The following is a 20,032-nucleotide window of genomic DNA, read 5'->3' on the forward strand; positions in this document are numbered from 1 at the left end:
CGCCATTGCTGATCTCAACCTATCCGCGGAGCAGGAGCTCGACCTCATGGTAAAATGGTTGGGTCCTGAATCCACAAACCGTATCAAGAGTCTTAGGACCGTCTATGTGGGGCAAGCTGAAGCAGGTCTCGCTGCGGCCTGGCAGAGACTTGAAAGAACCTACGGCAGCGCTGAAGCCATAGAAAAGTCCCTATTCAAGAGACTGCAGAACGTTCCAAGGATCAACCTTAAGGAAGCCCACAAGCTTCTGGATTTAAGTGACCTGCTTATGGAGCTGGAACTTGCTAAAAGAGACCCTCGTCTGTCTGGACTGTGCTACCTGGACACTGCCCACGGGGTGAACCCGATCATCTCAAAGCTGCCACACAGTCTGCAAGAGAAGTGGGCAGTGTGCGTCTCCAGGTATAAAAGGTCACATGACGTCACCTTTCCTCCGTTCATTCAGTTCTGCAAGTTTATTGACGAACAAGCCCAAATGAGGAACGACCCTAGCCTCGACTTCGTGGAGTCTAACACTGCAGCTCCAGCAACACCTTCATCAAGGTATGAAAGCGTCGCACATAGACGCAAGGACTCAAGGAACAGTGTAAGCGTCAGAAAGACTAACCTGCCATCACCTGCAGTACCTGCCGACAAGCAGTACACTATTCCGTCGAGGGATAAGTCTTTCAATCGTGAGTGTCCCATTCACAAAAAACCACACTCACTGAACAAATGTAGAGGCTTCAGGTCCAAAACCATGCAGGAGCGCAAGAAAATACTCAACGAACTTGGGGTATGTTTCAAGTGCTGCGCTTCATCAGAACACATGGCCAAGGACTGTAAATCTGCCATTAAGTGTGAAGAGTGTCATAGCGACAGACACCCATCAGCCTTGCACCCAGGCTCAGCCACCAGCGATCCAGCAGTTGCAGTTACCTCTGGTCCCGCTACAAACCATGGCGGGGAGCCACAGAATCACGCCAAGTCCACCACAGCTGTGTCCTGCTCATGCTCAGAGGTATGTGGGGAGAATCAAAGTGCTAAATGCTGTGCCAGGATATGCCTAATCAGAGTCTATCCAGAAGGGCAACCAGAGAAGGCTGTAAAAATGTATGCCATCATTGACGATCAGAGCAATCGATCCCTAGCTGGACCTAAGTTCTTTGAAGCCTTTAGAATCAAGGGACCAGCAACGCCCTACACTCTGAATACTTGCTCGGGGCGCATAGAGACTAGCGGCAGAAGAGCACAAGGTTTCATCGCTTATCCTGTCAATGAAGACGTAGAAATACCCCTACCTACGCTAATTGAATGCGATCAAATACCAGACCAAAGGGATGAGATCCCTACCCCGGAAGCTGCTTTCCACCAACCACACTTAAGGCACCTAGCCAGCGTTATCCCACCTTTGGACACAGATGCTGAAATCCTACTTCTGCTCGGCAGAGACAATTTGAGGATACATAAGGTCCGCCAACAGTGTAATGGTCCTGACTACGCCCCCTACGCCCAGAGACTTGACTTGGGGTGGGTAGTCATAGGAAATGTATGCTTGGACCAAACAGGAGTCCACTCCTTTAAGACGTACGTACGCCGAGACGGGCGCACTACCTTCTGCAAACCATGTCCTCATCACTATAAGGTGAAGGAAAAGCTTCCAGATTCCGTAGAGCTGCCTGATGTTATCCCTTCTCCCTATGCAGACGACTTGGGAAAATTGGTGTTTCATACCACTAAGGATGACAACAAAGTAGCCCCATCTATGGAAGACAAGGAATTTGTCAGGATAATGGACAATGAGTTCCTTAAGGACGAAACCAATCACTGGGTTTTCCCCTTACCCTTCCGAGCTACCAGGGTAAGGCTCCCGAACAATCGTGAACAAGCCTTGTCCAGATTTAACTCTCTCCAGCGCACGCTAAGCAATAAACCGGAGATGAAAGAACACATTGTCACCTTTATGGGCAAAATATTCCATAACAACCATGCGGAGCCAGCGTCTCCCTTAAAGGAAAATGAGGAGTGCTGGTACCTACCCTCATTTGGAGTATATCACCCGAAGAAACCTAAACAAATTAGAGTTGTCTTTGATTCAAGCGCCAAACATCAAGGCGTATCTCTCAATGATGTCCTCCTCACAGGTCCTAATCTGACAAACAACTTAGTAGGAGTGTTGATGAGGTTCAGGAAAGAGCCCATTGCCATCACCGCCGACATTGAACAGATGTTCCACTGTTTCATAGTCCGAGAGGACCACGGGAATTTCCTCAGGTTCCTGTGGTACAAGGACAATAACCCCAGCAAAGAGATGGTGGAGTATCGCATGCGGATGCACGTATTCGGGAACAGCCCTTCACCCGCTGTGGCAACATATGGCCTGCGGAGAACCGCACAAGAAGGAGAGTCCGAGTATGGAACAGACGCCAGAGACTTTGTAGAGAAAGACTTCTACGTAGATGATGGACTAAAATCTCTACCTACAGAAGAAGCTGCAATCGACCTACTCAAAAGGACCCAACATATGCTGTACCGAGCTAAGCTTAGACTGCACAAAATTGCTTCAAACAGCCCGGCTGTCATGAGAGCCTTTGAGTCAAGCGACCACGCACCTGGATTCAAGGACATAGACCTGGGACCAGACCGTCCGCCTGTGCAGAGAAGCTTAGGCCTGAGGTGGAACCTGTCAGCCGACACCTTCGGATTCCAAATCAACTGTGCAGACAAACCATTCACTAAACGTGGTGTCCTGTCAGTGGTAAATAGCCTGTATGACCCACTGGGATTCGTAGCACCAATTACCATACAAGGTAAATCCCTTCTGAGACAGCTGTCCGAAACTGTCAAGGACTGGGATACCCCTCTACCTCCTGATAAGGAACCAAAATGGGAAACCTGGAAGTAGTCTTTGTGTGCCTTGGATAAAATCCATATAACGAGATGCTACGCTGGAATCTCACTTGCTGCTAGCACTAGGACGGAACTCCATGTGTTCTCGGATGCATCCACGGAGGCCATTGCAGCTGTTGTCTACCTGAAGGTAACGGGATCTGACAATCAAGATCATGTTGGGTTTGTTTTCGGCAAAGCTAAGTTGGCTCCCAAGCCTGACCACACTATTCCCAGGCTGGAACTCTGTGGGACTGTGCTTGCAGTAGAACTCGCAGACTTTATTCAGCATGAGCTGGACACTCACATAGATGACGTACAATACTACAGTGACAGTAAAGTTGTCTTAGGTTACATCTACAACCAAACAAGGCGCTTCTACGTGTACGTCAGTAACCGCATTGAGAGAATAAGAAGGTCTTCCAAACCTGAACAGTGGCACTATATCCCATCTGAACTTAATCCAGCCGACCATGCCACTAGACCTATGTCTATAAATTCCTTTGCTAACTCTTCTTGGCTTTCAGGTCCAAAGTTTCTGCTGGAACAGAAGGGAAGTGAATGTGTTCAGGAAGTCTTCAGCATCCAGGATCCGGACGATGATCCAGAAGTCCGCTCCGAGGTCAGTGCTCTGGCCACGAACGCTAAACGAACCTCCACCCTCAGTGTCAGTGCTTCAAACGCTTCTCCAATTGGATGAAACTCATTAAGACTATTGCAAGGTTAGTCCACATTGCGAGATCTTATCACAAGCCACATGGAGACAAAGACTGTCATGGTTGGCACGTCTGCCAAAAAATACTACCAATCGAGGACATTCCGGTAGGATAAACTATGAACAGAACACTGCACTTCTATTTGTCCATTGGATTACAGTGGGTCAGAGATAGTTTGGCCTAGTGCGGCTTCTCTGATCCGAAGATGGGTTTTCCATTGGATTATCTCAGGAACTGACTTAATGTCTTGTTTAAAGTTATTATTGCATTACATGCATGTTTGGTTTCATTTTCTAGGTTGTTGGACTTTTTAAGGACATTGATATAGTGAAATCCCTTACGGAATTTCAGACGGGGAGTGTGCTGTTCCATGTATATTCCTCAGTTTCCATGTATGTTGTTATATTTTACTCTGCTGCCACCCAATGGCCTTTTTCTGTATGGCAGCTTGTTTTTCATGTATTTCTTGTGGGCATGTCTTACATCCGGTTCAGGGGTCAAATCTTCTCTTCCTCTGGCAGCCATTTCCAGTTTACTTTCGGTTGTGAGAGGACGTGCTTTTGAACTGGGCTTAGGAAGGCATCAGTCTTTCGACCACTCTCTCATGCTGCTCACACTTGCAGACACATTTGGTGCTAAATCTTACTGTACCCTGTCTACCCTGCATTTCTGGAGAAGTTCTGTATTACCAGTTATACGCTGTATGTCCAGATCAACAAAATAAACAAGTCTGGATTACACAATCCCTGGAGTGCAACATCTCTCTGGACGCTGAGCAGCATTGGTCCTGTCTGCCTCATATCGAGGAAATGCGAAGGTACGATTATCTCTCTCACAACTCTTATTAGTCTGCGACACCTTCATTCGCCTCATGTGGGGACAGAACAGACAATAGACATAACAGCATAACAGAAATCACAGTTCAAAACAGATACCAGGAGGCATGAGGGCCCTGCTCACAAGCTTACAAACTATGAGGAAAAGGGGAGACACGAGAGGTGGATGGTAACAATTGCTTTAGTTATTCGGACCGGCCATAGTGTAAGGCTCGGGTGTTCATGTAAAGCTGCATGAACCAGTTAACTGCCTAAGTATGTAACAGTACAGACACACAGGGCTATTAACTGCATAAAGTGAATGAGAACATAAAGCGAGGAACCTGATTATGTTGTTTGTTTTTTTTTGTTTGTTTTTTTTAAATAGGCCACACAGGGATCGTTAGGTTAACCCCTTAGTGACAGCCAATTTGGTACTTAATGACCAGGCCAATTTTTGCAATTCTGACCACTGTCACTTTATGAGGTTATAACTCTGGAACGCTTCAACGGATCCCGCTGATTTTGAGATTGTTTTTTCGTAACATATTGTACTTCATGTTAGTGGTAACATTTCTTCGATATTACTTGCGATTATTTATGAAAAAAACGGAAATATGGCGAAAATTTTTAAAATTTTGCAATTTTCAAACTTTGTATTTTTATGCCCTTAAATCAGAGAGATATGTCATGAAAAATAGTTAATAAATAACATTTCCCACATGTCTACTTTACATCAGCACAATTTTGGAAACAAAATTTTTTTTTGTTAGGGAGTTATAAGGGTTAAAAGTTCACCAGCAATTTCTCATTTTTACAACACCATTTTTTTTAGGGACCACATCACATTTGAAGTCATTTTGAGGGGTCTATATGATAGAAAATAATGAAGTGTGACACCATTCTAAAAACTACACCCCTCAAGGTTCTCAAAACCACATTCAACAAGTTTATTAACCCTTTACGTGCTTCACAGGAACTGAAACAATGTGGAAGGAAAAAATTAACATTTAACTTTTTTTTGCAAACATCTTAATTCAGAACCATTTTTTTATTTTCACAAGTGTAAAAACAGAAATGTAACCATAAATTTTGTTATGCAATTTCTCCTGAATACGCCAATACCCCATATGTGGGGGTAAACCACTGTTAGGGCGCACCGCAGAACTTAGAAGTGAAGGAGCGCCGTTTGACTTTTTCAATGCAGAATTGGCTGGAATTGAGATCGGACACCATGTCACATTTAGAGAGCCCCTGATGTACCTAAACAGTGGAAACTCCCCACAAGTGACACCATTTTGGAAACTAGACCCCTTAAGGAACTTATCTAGATGTGTGGTGAGCACTTTGAACCCCCAAGTGCTTCACAGAAGTTTATAACGTAGAGCCGTGAAAACAAAAAATCGCTTTTGTTTACACAAAAATGATCTTTTCGCCCACAAATTCTTATTTTCACAAGGGTAACAGGATGTGTGGCGAGCACTTTGAACCCCCATGTGCTTCACAGAAGTTTATAACGTAGAAACGTGAAAAAAAAAAATTGCATTTTTTCTACAAAAATGATCTTTTTGCCCACAAATTTTTATTTTCACAAGGGTAACAGGAGAAATTAGACCACTAAAGTTGTTGTGCAATTTCTCCTGAGTACGTCGATACCCAATATGTGGGGGTAAACCACTGTTTGGGCGCACCGCAGAGCTTGGAAGAGAAAGAGTGCCGTTTTACTTTTTCAATGTAGAATTGGCTGGAATTGAGATCGGACGCCATGTCGCGTTTGGAGAGCCCCTGATGTGCCTAAACAGTAGAAATCCCCCACAAGTGACCCCATTTTGGAAACTAGACCCCCCATGGAACTTATCTAGATGTGTGGTGAGAACCTTGAATGCCCAAGTGCTTCACAGAAGTTTATAATGCAGAGCCGTGAAAATAAAAAAAGATTTTTTAGCCACCAAATTTTTATTTTCACAAGGGTAACAAGAGAAATTGGACCCCAAAAGTTGTTGTCCAATTTGTCCTGAGTATGCTGGTACCCCATATGTGGGGGTAAACCACTGTTTGGGCGCACGGCAGAGCTCGGAAGGAAGGAGCGCCGTTTTGGAATGCAGACTTTGATAGAATGGTCTGCGGGTATTATGTTGCGTTTGCAGAGCCCCTGATGTACCTAACCAGTAGAAACCCTCCACAAGTGACCCCATTTTGGAAACTAGACCCCCCAAGGAACTTATCTAGATGTGTGGTGAGAACTTTGAATGCCCAAGTGCTTCACAGAAGTTTAGAATGCAGAGTCGTGAAAATAAAAAATATTTTTTTTTTCACAAAAAAGATATTGTAGCCCCCAAGGTTTTATTTTCACAAGGGTAACAGGAGAAATTGGACTGCAATAGTTGTTGTCCAATTTATCCCGAGTACGCTGATGCGCCATATGTGGGGGTAAACCACTGTTTGGGTGCACGGCAGAGCTCGGAAGGGAAGGAGCGCCTTTTTGGAATGCAGACTTTGATAGAATGGTCTGTGGGCATTATGTTGCGATTGCAGAGCCCCTGATGTACCTAAATTGTAGTAACCCCCCACAAGTGACCCCATTTTGGAAACTAGACCCCCCAAGGAGCTTATCTAGATGTGTGGTGAGAACTTTGAATGCCCAAGTGCTTCACAGAAGTTTAGAATGCAGAGTCGTGAAAATAAAAAATATTTTTTTTTTCACAAAAAAGATTTTGTAGCCCCCAAGTTTTTATTTTCACAAGGGTAACAAGAGAAATTGGACCCCAGAAGTTGTCCAATTTATCCCGAGTACGCTGATGCCCCATATGTGGGGGTAACCCACTGTTTGGGCGCACGGCAGAGCTCAGAAGGGAGGGAGCACCATTTGACTTTTTGAGCGCAAAATTGGCTGTCGTGTTTGGAGACCCCCTGATGTACCTAAACAGTGGAAACCCCCCAATTCTAGGTCCAACCCTAACCCCAACACACCCCTAACCCTAATCCCAACCTCATCCATAATCCTAATCACTAACCCTAACCTTAATCACAACCCTTACCCCAAAACAACCCTAATGCCAACCCTAACCATAACCCTAATCAAAACCCTAAATCCAACACACCCCTAATCCTAATCTCAACCCTAACCTCAAACCTAACCCTAATCCCAATACACCCCTAATCACAACCCTAACCTTAACCCTAATCCCAAACCTAACCCTAATCCCAAGCGTAACCCTAATGCCAACCCTAACCCTAATACCAACCCTAATCCAAACCCTAACCCTAATCCCAGCTCTAACCCTAACTTTAGCCCCAACCCTAGCCCTAACTTTAGCCCCAACCCTAACCCTAAGGCTACTTTCACACTTGCGTCGTTTGGCATTCCGTCGCAATCCGTCGTTTTGGACAAGAAACGGATCCTGCAAATGTGCCCGCAGGATGCGTTTTTTGCCCATAGACTTGTATTGCCGACGGATCGTGACGGATGGCCACACGTCGCGTCCGTCGTGCACTGGATCAGTTGTGTTTTGGCGGAGCGTCGGCACAAAAAAAGTTCAATGAAACATTTTTTTGTACGTCGCATCCGCCATTTCTGACCGCGCATGCGTGGCCGTAACTCTGCCCCCTCCTCCCCAGGACATAGATTGGGCAGCGGATGTGTTGAAAAACTACAGCTGCTGCCCACGTTGTGCACAATTTTCACAACGTGCGTCGGTATGTCGGGCCGACGCATTGCGACGGCCCCGTACTGACGTAAGTGTGAAAGAAGCCTAACCCTAAGTTTAGCCCCAACCCTAACCCTAAATTTAGCCCCAACCCTAGCCCTAACCCTAGCCCTACCCCTAACCCTACCCCTAACCCTACCCCTAACCCTAACCCTACTCCTAACCCTTCCCCTAACCCTACCCCTAACCCTACCCCTAACCCTAACCCTAACCCTACCCCTAACCCTACCCCTAACCCTACCCCTAACCCTAACCCTACCCCTAACCCTACCCCTAACCCTACCCCTAACCCTAATTTTAGCCCCAACTGCTGTTCTCCTGCCGGCCGGCAGATGGAGACAGATGGCGGGCGCACTGGGCATGCGTCCACCATGTTCTGCTGCCAGCGGCCAGGAGGAGCAGCAAGAGGATCCAGGGACCTAGGTGAGTATGCTAGGGTCCCCGAATCCCCCTATTTCTCTGTCCTCTGATGTGCGATCACATCAGAGGACAGAGAATTACACTTTACTTTTTTTTTTTTTTGCGGTCGCCGGTAAACAGTTAATTACCGGCGATCGCAAAACAGGGGTCGGTAATACCGACCCCGATCGTGCTCTTTGGGGTCTCAGCTACCCCCGGCAGCCGAGACCCCAAAGATTCTCCCGGTGCCGGCCGGCGGGCGCACTGCGCATGCGCCCGCCATTTTGAAGATGGCGGCGCCCACCGGGAGACACGAGGAGCATCGGGGGAGCTAGGTGAGTATTGGGGGGCCACCTGGGACCCCTTTTCTCTGTCCTCCGATGTGCGATCACATCGGAGGACAGAGAAATTAAAAAGAGATCGCTTTTTTTTTTTGCGATCGCCGGTAAACGGTTAATTACCAGCGATCGCAAATGCGGGGTGGGTTAAAAACCCCCCGAATCATGTTCTCTGGGGTCTCGGCTACCCTCGGCAGCCGAGACCCCGGAGAAAATCGGCCTCTGGGGGGCGCTATGGACTTTTTCCACAGCGCCGTTAATTAACGGCGCTGTAGTTTAAGTACCCTTAGCGGCCGCCGTTAAAAGGCGTATCAGCGGTCGCTAAGGGGTTAATGCATTGAGGCAGTAGGCCAGTCTGAACAAATGAGTTTTTAGGGCACGCTTAAAACTGTGGGGATTAGGGATTAATCGTATTAACCTAGGTAGTGCATTCCAAAGAATCGGCGCAGCACGTGTAAAGTCTTGGAGACGGGAGTGGGAGGTTCTGATTATTGAGGATGCTAACCTGAGGTCATTAGCGGAGCGGAGGGCACGGGTAGGGTGGTAGACTGAGACCAGAGAGGAGATGTAGGGTGGTGCTGAGCCATGGAGTGCTTTGTGGATGAGGGTAATAGTTTTGTACTGGATTCTGGAGTGGATGGGTAGCCAGTGTAATGACTGGCACAAGGTAGAGGCATCAGTGTAACGGTTGGTGAGGAATATGATCCTGGCAGCAGCATTCAGGACAGATTGGAGCGGGGAGAGTTTGGTAAGAGGAAGGCCGATTAGTAGAGAGTTACAATAGTCCAGACGAGAATGAATAAGTGAGACAGTAAGAGTTTTTGCAGAGTCGAAAGTAAGAAAAGGGCGAATTCTAGAAATGTTTTTGAGATGCAGATAAGAAGAGCGAGCCAGTGATCGGATGTGGGGGTGAATGAAAGGTCGGAATCAAGGATGACCCCAAGGCAGCGGGCATGTTGCTTTGGAGTAATGGTGGAACCGCACACGGAAATAGCAATGTCAGGCAAAGGTAGGTTAGTAGAGGGAGAGAACACGAGTTCAGTTTTTGACAGGTTTAGTTTCAGATAGAGGGAGGACATGATGTTAGAGACAGCGGTAAGACAATCACTGGTGTTTTCTAAAAAGGTCGGCGTGATAACAGGAGAAGAAGTGTATAATTGGGTGTCGTCAGCATAGAGATGGTACTGGAAACCAAATCTACTGATTGTTTGTCCAATAGGGGCAGTATACAACGAGAAGAGGAGGGGGCCTAGGACTGATCCTTGAGGAACCCAAACAGTAAGGGGAAGGTGAGAGGAGGAGGAACCAGCAAAACATACAGTGAAGGATCGGTCAGAGATAGGAGGAGAACCAAGATAGAACGGTGTCCTTGAGGCCGATGGAGCGGAGCATAGTGAGGAGGAGCTGATGATCCACAGTATCGAATGCTGCAGAGAGATCCAAGAGAATTAGCATGGAGTAGTGACCATTAGATTTAGCTGTTAGTAGGTCATTAGAGACTTTAGTGAGGGCAGTTTCAGTAGAGTGTAAAGAGCGGAAACCAGATTGAAGAGGGTCGAGAAGAGAGTTATCTGAGAGCGGGTAAGACAGGAGTGGACCAGGCGTTCGAGGAGTTTAGAGATGAAGGGAAGATTAGAGACAGGTCTATAATTAGCGGCACAGTTTTGATCGAGGGATGGTTTTTTAAGTAATGGATGTATGATGGCATGCTTAAATGAGGAGGGAAAAATACCGGAAGTGAGGGAAAGGTTAAATATTTTTGTTAGGTGAGAGGTGGCAGCCGGGGAAAGGGACTGGAGGAGATGTGATGGAATGGGGTCACTGGTGCAAGTTGTCGGGCGAGAAGATGCAAGGAGCCTGCTTACTTCTTCTGTAACTGGTTCAAAGTCAGAGAGTGAACTAGATGCAGTGGGGGAGGGAGGACAGTGCATGGTATGAAGAGATTGGGAGATGATTTCCTGTCGAATGTGGTCAATTTTTTCTTTGATGTAATTGGCCAGATCGTCAGCACAGAGATCCGTGGTTGGGGCCTGCTCTCTTGGGTTGAGTAGGGACTGGAACGTGTCAAAGAGACGTTTAGGGTTATTGGACAGGGAGGTGATGAGGGTGTTGAAATAGGTTTGTTTGGAGAGGTGAAGGGCAGAATTGTATGTTTTTAGCATGAACTTATAATGGATGAAATCTTCGGGTAGATTAGATTTTCTCCACAGACGTTCTGCGCACCTGGAGCACCGCTGCAGGAAACGTGTTTGCAGCGTGTGCCACGGTTGTCGCCGGAAGATCAAGCAAAATTTCAATGAGAGCTGCTTGTAGGATTGCTAGAGAGGCAAATCAGAACCCCCTTGACTGCAAAAGAGCTTCAGAAACATTAGCAGACTCTGGAGTTGTGGTACATTGTTCTACTGTTCAGAGACACCAGCACAAATATGGCCTTCATGGAAAAGTCATCAGAAGAAAATCTCTCTTGCATCCTCACCATAAAATTCAGTGTCAACAAGTCATGAATTTTGGAAACAGGTCCTGCGGACCAATGAGGTTAAAGCAGAACTGTTTGGCCATAATGATCAAAGGTATATATGGAGAAAGAAAGACACAGAATTTCAGGAAAAGAACATCTCACCAAGCATTAAGCATGGGGGATAGTTCAATCCTGCTTTGGGGTTGTGCTTCAGCCAATGGCATGAAGAGCATTTCACGGGTAAATTTCAATGAAATTTCAACAAATTCTTGATGCAAACCAATAGATGAAAATACTACCAGAAAATGCTACCTGAAGTGGAAAATAGTATGGTTTCTACAAATGAATAATGATCCTAAACACACGACAAAATCCGCAAAAGACCCTCACAGTCCCTTGATAAGAATATCATTGAAAATCTGTGGCTAGACCTCAAAATAGCAGTGCATGCAAGATGACCCAGAAATTTCACAGAACTGAAAGAATTCTCCAAGGAAGAATGGCTGATCTCCCAAACAAGAGTTAAAAGACTCTTGGCTGGCTACAAAAAAGCGTTTACAAGATGTGACACTTGCAAAAAGGGTGCTACTAGGTACTAACCATGTGGGGTGCCCAAACATTTGAATCAGCCCATTTTCCTTTATGTAATTTTTTAAAATGTAAAAGATAAATATATATATACTAGATGGTGGCCCGGTTCTAAAGCATCGGGTATTCAAGAATATGTATGTAGTTTATTTATGAAGAATTCAGAATAATGCAATGAATACACAGGATTCGGCCGGCCGGGCGCGTCCAATTAGCGAAGCGTGATTCAAATCCTACATCAATTCGCGGCCAGACTGCGCCTATCGCTGATTGTTCGCGGCTGGCTGCTACCAATCAGTGAAGCCAGGGCCAGCTGCAGGTTTTTAAGGGCCCCAGGCGAAAGAGTCTCACAGCCCACATAGCATATAAAACAGCCCATGTAGTATATAGCACAGCCACATAGTGTATAGCACGAGCACATAGTATATAGCACAGCTACATAGTATATAACACAGCCACATAGTATATAGCACAACCACGTAGTATATAGCAGCCACGTAGTATATAGCACAGCCACGTAGTATATAGCACAGGCACATAGTATATAGCACAGTCCACGCAGTATATAACACAGCCACGTAGTATATTGCACAGCCACGTAGTATATAGCACAGCTACGTAGTATATAACAGCCACGTAGTATATAGCACAGCCACATAGTATATTGCAGAGCCACATAGTATATAGCACAGCCCACGCAGTATATAACACAGCCCATGTAGTATATAGCACAAGCCACTTAGTATATAGCACAGCCCACGCAGTATATAACAGCCCACGTAGTATATAGTACAGTATATAGTACAGCCCACGTAGTATATAGTACAGCCCACGTAGTGTATAACACAGCCACATAGTATATAGCACAGCCACGTAGTATATTGCACTGCCATGTAGCATATAGCACAGCCCACGCAGTGTAGAGCACAGCGATGTAGTATATAACACAGCCCACGCAGTATATAACACAGCCCACACAGTATATAACACAGCCCACGCAGTATGTAAGACAGCCCATGTAGTATATAACACAGCCCACGTAGTATATAACACAACCCACGTAGTATATAACACAACTCACGTAGTATATACTGTAGTAATGTGGGCACCATATCCCTCTTAAAAAAAAGGATTAAAATAAAAAATAGTCATATACTCACCTTCTGGCGGATCCAGCCCAGGCCTTTAGCGATGCTCCTCGCGATGCTCCGTTCCCAGTAATGCCTTGCGGCAATAACCCGTGATCATGTAGAGGTCTCGTGAGACCGCTACGTCATCTCCGGTCATTGCTGCAATGCATTCTTGGGACCAGAGCGTCGCGAGGAGCAGGAAAGGCTGGCGCGGACGGCGAGAATATAATGATTTTATATTTTATTATTATTTTTAACATTATATGTTTTACTATTGATGCTGCATCGGCAGCATCAATAGTAAAAAGTTGGTCACACTTACAGGGTTAATGGCAGCGTTAACGGACTGCGTTACACCGCGTTATGCCGCAGTGTAACACTGTCTGTTTAACGGACTGCTAAAACACTATGTGGGCGCCAACTGGAAGGGAGAATGGGGGGCCAATTCACGGCCGGACTGTGCCTGTCGCTGATTGGTCGCGCCCACCGGCCACGACCAATCAGGGACGCGGGATTTCCGCTACAAACAAACAGACAGACAAACAGACGGAAGTGGACCTTAGACAATTATCTAATATATAATTGCCTAGAATACTACTTCCTGCAATTTGTGCCAACTTCCGTGGCTTTGTCCGGAGCTAATGTCCGGAGCTAATGTCCGGAGCTAATGTCCGGAGCTAATGTGCGGAGATAATGTCCGGAGCTAATGTCCGGAGATTAATTGCCTAGAATACTACTTCCTGCAATTTGTGCCAACTTCTGTGGCTTTGTCCGGAGCTAATGTCCGGAGCTAATGTCCGGAGCTAATGTCCGGAGCTAATGTCCAGAGCTAATGTCCGGAGATTAATTGCCTAGAATACTACTTCCTGCAATTTGTGCCAACTTCCGTGGCTTTGTCCGGAGCTAATGTCCGGAGCTAATGTCCGGAGCTAATGTGCGGAGATAATGTCCGGAGCTAATGTCCGGAGCTAAGTGACGTCAACAGTGTCCAGTGTCTGATTGGTTGCCGCCTGCTGCGAGCGACCAATCAGAAACGTGCCGTACTGTGACACACTCCGCCCGCCATTTTGGTGTGATTTTTGAATTTTTACCTCACAGCACGTTTCTACTGCGTGGAGGCGGGCCCAGTGACGTTGCTCTTCAAGCTCCTGCCGAATTTCGTCAAAAAAATGATAATACCATTTACCAAAACTATATATATTTAGTTGTGAAGTGGTTCAGTGACATTTTCACACCAATTTTGAACTTTTGTTTGGTGTTTTCTCCATATACTGCCTATTATTTTTGTTCTTTCTTACTATTATTTATTAATTGTATTATTCTTACATTTGAATAAATAAAGTATATATGGATTCTAGACTCCCGATTCTTTAGAATCGGGCTGCCATCTAGTATATATATATATTTTTTTCCCTAAAATACAAACAAAATGTGTCATCTTTAACTTTAAGCTTTTTAGAGATCATTTCATCTTCTGCTTGCTTAATTGTTCACAATAACAGTAATTTTGACCAGGGGTGCCCAAACTTCCACTGTGTATGGTTGATAAAGAAGATTTTGTTTTATTATAGCCAACTTCATAGTTTCATATTCAAGGATTTTATACTTCTTATTTTTGTAAATGTCATTATCCTCCAACTTTTGGAGCGTTCTTAAAAATGATTGTAGAGAGAGATGTGTGCCTCTCTATTAATAATGGTGTATAACGTGTCCCCATTATCAAGATGGATGTAGGTTCTAGAGGTGGGACCTGCCTCTGTGAGACATTTATGGAATATTCTATCAATATGCCATAAATATACTGTATAAGATGAGACCACCCCATTGAATGATAATTCTTCATGTCTTACCAATAAAAATCCCGACCTTTGGATGCCATACAGAGAGTGAATATCAATTTAGAAAAATTCTAAATGCTTCATAGATCATTGATACCAAATTCATTTTAAAAAAACATAAACAAATTAAAGACTGTCTTTATAATAGAAGACATATTGGTCCTAAAATCACGTTTGATTTTGCTAGATTTGTAAAAGTCAGATCCATCAAAATATAAAATAAATTAATCTGATCGGTAAACAGCATAATGATATAAAAAAAATCAAAACACCAGAATTGCAGTTTTTTTCAACAACACAAAAAAATGTAATAAGAGGCGATCAAAATATCATATCTAACCCAGAATAATATCAATAAAATCGGCGTCTCGGAGCTCAAAAAATTCTCAAAATTTTTTTCATCATTTAAATAACACAAAAATTATGCATGTCTGTAATCTCCCTAGCCATACTGATGTGGAGAATCATATTGCCAGGCCATTTTTAAGGCACAATCAATGGTGTAAATAAAAACAAACAAAAGCAAAACTATTGCGCTTTTTTTGAAACTTCGCCTCACTTGGAATTTTTTTTCCTGCTTTTCAGTACATCACATGATAAAGCGGATAGTGTCATTCAAGAGTCCAATTCGTCCTGCAAAAAAAAATAAGACCTCACACGGCAATGACAAGATAAATATAACGAAAAGTTATGGCTCTTGGAATAAAGGGAGGAAAAAACGGAAGCGCAAAAACTAAAAATCGCCCCATCCTTGAGAGGTTAAATATTATCCAAACCAAACGCACATCCCCTCCATTTTCTTTAGTTGTTTATCAGAATGTCTTTGACATTGGCTTCCATGGTGACACCATGATAGCAGAATCATGTATTGATTTGCTGATAGCTGCAGATGTACAGGATGTCTTCTTGTTGCTCATATGACGAATTTCACTACTAACCGGTTTGCCCTTTATGATAGGCGGTTCCTAATTGAAAAATCATGTCTGAATACTGCCGATGTAGAAATGTTCTTACCTTCAGAGATAAGCAGACAAGCTGCGGAGAGCAGCAGGATCTGGAAAGTTTTCATGACTCTTACAGTATGTGGATGCCTCAGACTGTACATCTTAAATACTCTAAGTTCTGGAAACCGGTATCTAACAATCTACCGCAGATGCACTGATTTAGCAAGAAATGGAAACTCCTCTCGATAGCAATGTGATTTCAACAGCACAAGACGGTTTGTTTTGGACACTTTCCTTTTAATTTTTAGACTTCCAGACTACAGTATAGCTCTTTTTTGTATGACTTTAAAAGTTCATTAACCCCTTTACCCCCAAGGGTGGTTTGCACGTCAATGACCAGGCCAATTTTTACAATTCTGACCACTATCCCTTTATGAGGTTATAACTCCGAAACGCTTCAACGGATCCTGGTGATTCTGACATTGTTTTCTCGTGACATATTGTACTTCATGATAGTGGTAAAATTTCTTTGATAGTACCTGCGTTTATTTGTGAAAAAAACGGAAATTTGGCGAAAATTTTGAAAATTTCGCAATTTTCAAACTTTGAATTTTTATGCAATTAAATCACAGAGATATGTCACACAAAATACTTAATAAGTAACATTTCCCACATGTCTCCTTTACATCAGCATAATTTTGGAACCAATTTTTTTTTTTGTTAGGGAGTTATAAGGGTTAAAAGTTGACCAGCAATTTCTCATTTTTACAACACCATTTTTTTTTAGGGACCACGTCTCATTTGAAGTCATTTTGAGGGGTCTATGTGATAGAAAATGCCCAAGTGTGACACCATTCTAAAAACTGCACCCCTCAAGGTGCTCAAAACCACATTCAAGAAGTTTATTAACCCTTCAGGTGTTTAATAGGAATTTTTGGAATGTTTAAATAAAAATGAACATTTAACTTTTTTACCCAAAAAATTTACTTCAGCTCCAATTTGTTTTATTTTACCAAGGGTAACAGGAGAAATTGGACCCAAAAAGTTGTTGTCCAATTTGTCCTGAGTACGCTGATACCCCATATCTGGCAGTAAACCACTGTTTGGGCGCATGGGAGAGCTCGGAAGGGAAGGAGCGCTATTTGACTTTTCAATGCAAAATTGACAGGAATTGAGATGGGACGCCATGTTGCGTTTGGAGAGCCACTGATGTGCCTAAACATTGAAACCCCCCACAAGTGACACCATTTTGGAAAGTAGACCCCCTAAGGAACTTATCTGGATGTGTGGTGAGCACTTTGACCCACCAAGTGCTTCACAGAAGTTTATAATGCAGAACCGTAAAAATAAAAAATCATATTTTTTCACAAAAATTATATTTTTGCCCCCAATTTTTTATTTTTCCAAGGGTAAGAGAAGAAATTGGACCTCAAAAGTTGTTGTCCAATTTGTCCTGAGTACGCTGATACCCCATATGTGGCAGTAAACCACTGTTTGGGCGCATGGGAGAGCTCGGAAGGGAAGGAGCGCAGTTTGACTTTTCAATGCAAAATTGACAGAAATTTAGATGGGACGCCATGTTGCGTTTGGAGAGCCACTGATGTGCCTAAACATTGAAACCCCCCACAAGTGACACCATTTTGGAAAGTAGACCCCCTAAGGAACTTATCTAGAGGTGTGGTGAGCACTTTGACCCACCAAGTGCTTCACAGAAGTTTATAATGCAGAACCGTAAAAATAAAAAATCATATTTTTTCACAAAAATTATATTTTTGCCCCCAATTTTTTATTTTTCCAAGGGTAAGAGAAGAAATTGGACCTCAAAAGTTGTTGTCCAATTTGTCCTGAGTACGCTGATACCCCATATGTGGCAGTAAACCACTGTTTGGGCGCATGGGAGAGCTCGGAAGGGAAGGAGCGCAGTTTGACTTTTCAATGCAAAATTGACAGAAATTGAGATGGGACGCCATGTTGCGTTTGGAGAGCCACTGATGTGCCTAAACATTGAAACCCCCCACAAGTGACACCATTTTGGAAAGAAGACCCCCTAAGGAACTTATCTAGAGGTGTGGTGAGCACTTTGACCCACCAAGTGCTTCACAGAAGTTTATAATGCAGAACCGTAAAAATAAAAAATCATATTTTTTCACAAAAATTATATTTTTGCCCCCAATTTTTTATTTTTCCAAGGGTAAGAGAAGAAATTGGACCTCAAAAGTTGTTGTACAATTTGTCCTGAGTACGCTGATACCCCATATGTGGGGGTAAACCACTGTTTGGGCGCATGGGAGAGCTCGGAAGGGAAGGAGCGCCGTTTGACTTTTCAATGCAAAATTGACAGGAATTGAGATGGGACGCCATGTTGCGTTTGGAGAGCCACTGATGTGCCTAAACATTGAAACCCCCCACAAGTGACACCATTTTGGAAAGTAGACCCCCTAAGGAACTTATCTGGATGTGTGGTGAGCACTTTGACCCACCAAGGGCTTCACAGAAGTTTATAATGCAGAGCCATAAAAATAAAACAAAATTTTTTTCCCACAAAAATTATTTTTTAGCCCCCAGTTTTGTATTTTCCCTAGGGTAACAGGAGAAATTGGACCCCAAAAGTTGTTGTCCAATTTGTCCTGAGTACGCTGATACCCCATATGTGGGGGGAACCACCGTTTGGGCGCATGGGAGGGCTCGGAAGGGAAGGAGCGCCATTTGGAATGCAGACTTAGATGGAATGGTCTGCAGGCGTCACATTGCGTTTGCAGAGCCCCTAATGTACCTAAACAGTAGAAACCCCCCACAAGTGACACCATTTTGGAAAGTAGACCCCCTAAGGAACTCATCTTGATGTGTTGTGAGAGCTTTGAACCCCCAAGTATTTCACTACAGTTTATAACGCAGAGCCATGCAAATAAAAAATATTTTTTTTTCCACAAAAATTATATTTTAGCCCCCAGTTTTGTATTTTTCCAAGGTTAGCAGGAGAAATTGGACCCTAAATGTTGTTGTCCAATTTGTCCTGAGTACGCTGATACCCGATATGTGGGGGGGAACCACCGTTTGGGCGCATGGGAGGGCTCGGAAGGGAAGGAGCATCATTTGGAATGCAGACTTAGATGGATTGGTCTGCAGGCGTCACATTGCGTTTGCAGAGCCCCTAATGTACCTAAACAGTAGAAACCCCCCACAAGTGACCCCATATTGGAAACTAGACCCCTCAATGAACTTATCTAGATGTGTTGTGAGAACTTTGAACCCCCAAGTGTTTCACTACAGTTTATAACGCAGAGCCGTGAAAATAAAAAATCTTTTTGTTTTCCCACAAAAATTATTTTTTAGCCCCCAGTTTTGTATTTTCCCAAGGGTAACAGGAGAAATTGGTCCACAAAAGTTGTTGTCCAATTTGTCCTGAGTACGCTGATACCCCATATGTTGGGGTAAACCCCTGTTTGGGCACACAGGAGAGCTCGGAAGGGAAGGAGCACTGTTTTACTTTTTCAACGCAGAATTGGCTGGAATTGAGATCGGACGCCATATCGTGTTTGGAGAGCCCCTGATGTGCCGAAACAGTGGAAACCCCCCAATTATAACTGAAACCCTAATCTAAACACACCCCTAACCCTAATTCCAACGGTAACCCTAACCACACCTCTAACCCTGACACACCCCTAACCCTAATCCCAACCCTATTCCCAACTGTAAATGTAATCTAAACCCTAACCCTAACTTTAGCCCCAACCCTAACTGTAGCCCCAACCCTAACCCTAACCCTAGCCCTAACCCTAGCCCTAACCCTAGCCCTAACCCTAACCCTAGCCCTAACCCTAGCCCTAACCCTAGCCCTAACCCTAACCCTAGCCCTAACCCTAGCCCTAACCCTAGCCCTAGCCCTAACCCTAGCCCTAACCCTAGCCCTAACCCTAACCCTAGCCCTAGCCCTAACCCTAGCCCTAACCCTAGCCCTAACCCTAGCCCTAACCCTAGCCCTAGCCCTAACCCTAGCCCTAACCCTAGCCCTAATGGGAAAATGGAAATAAATACATTTTTTTTAATTTTTCCCTAACTAAGGGGGTGATGAAGGGGGGTTTGATTTACTTTTATAGCGAGTTTTTTAGCGGATTTTTATGATTGGCAGCCGTCACACACTGAAAGACCCTTTTTATTGCAAAAAATATTTTTTGCAATACCACATTTTGAGAGCTATAATTTTTCCATATTTTGGTCCACAGAGTCATGT

General features: G+C 44.2%; 1 protein-coding gene across 2 annotated transcripts in view; it reads right to left on the reverse strand.

Moving 5' to 3' along the window:
- Positions 1 to 20,032, reverse strand: part of LOC138662591 (granzyme A-like) — a 57,609-nt gene that overhangs the window by 28,494 nt on the left and 9,083 nt on the right. The window contains exon 1 of one of the 2 annotated variants that reach the window (XM_069748406.1): positions 15,872 to 15,934. The exons of the other annotated variant lie outside the window; for it this stretch is intronic. Within the exon in view, the coding sequence (XP_069604507.1) occupies positions 15,872 to 15,926 (55 nt within the window). The 5' untranslated portion in view covers positions 15,927 to 15,934. Of the gene's footprint in view, positions 1 to 15,871; positions 15,935 to 20,032 lie in introns of those variants that run through there. 2 annotated transcript variants of the gene reach the window in all.

Source organism: Ranitomeya imitator, chromosome 1 (genome assembly GCF_032444005.1).
Source record: "Ranitomeya imitator isolate aRanImi1 chromosome 1, aRanImi1.pri, whole genome shotgun sequence".
In the NCBI taxonomy this organism is placed as follows: Eukaryota; Metazoa; Chordata; class Amphibia; order Anura; family Dendrobatidae; genus Ranitomeya; species Ranitomeya imitator.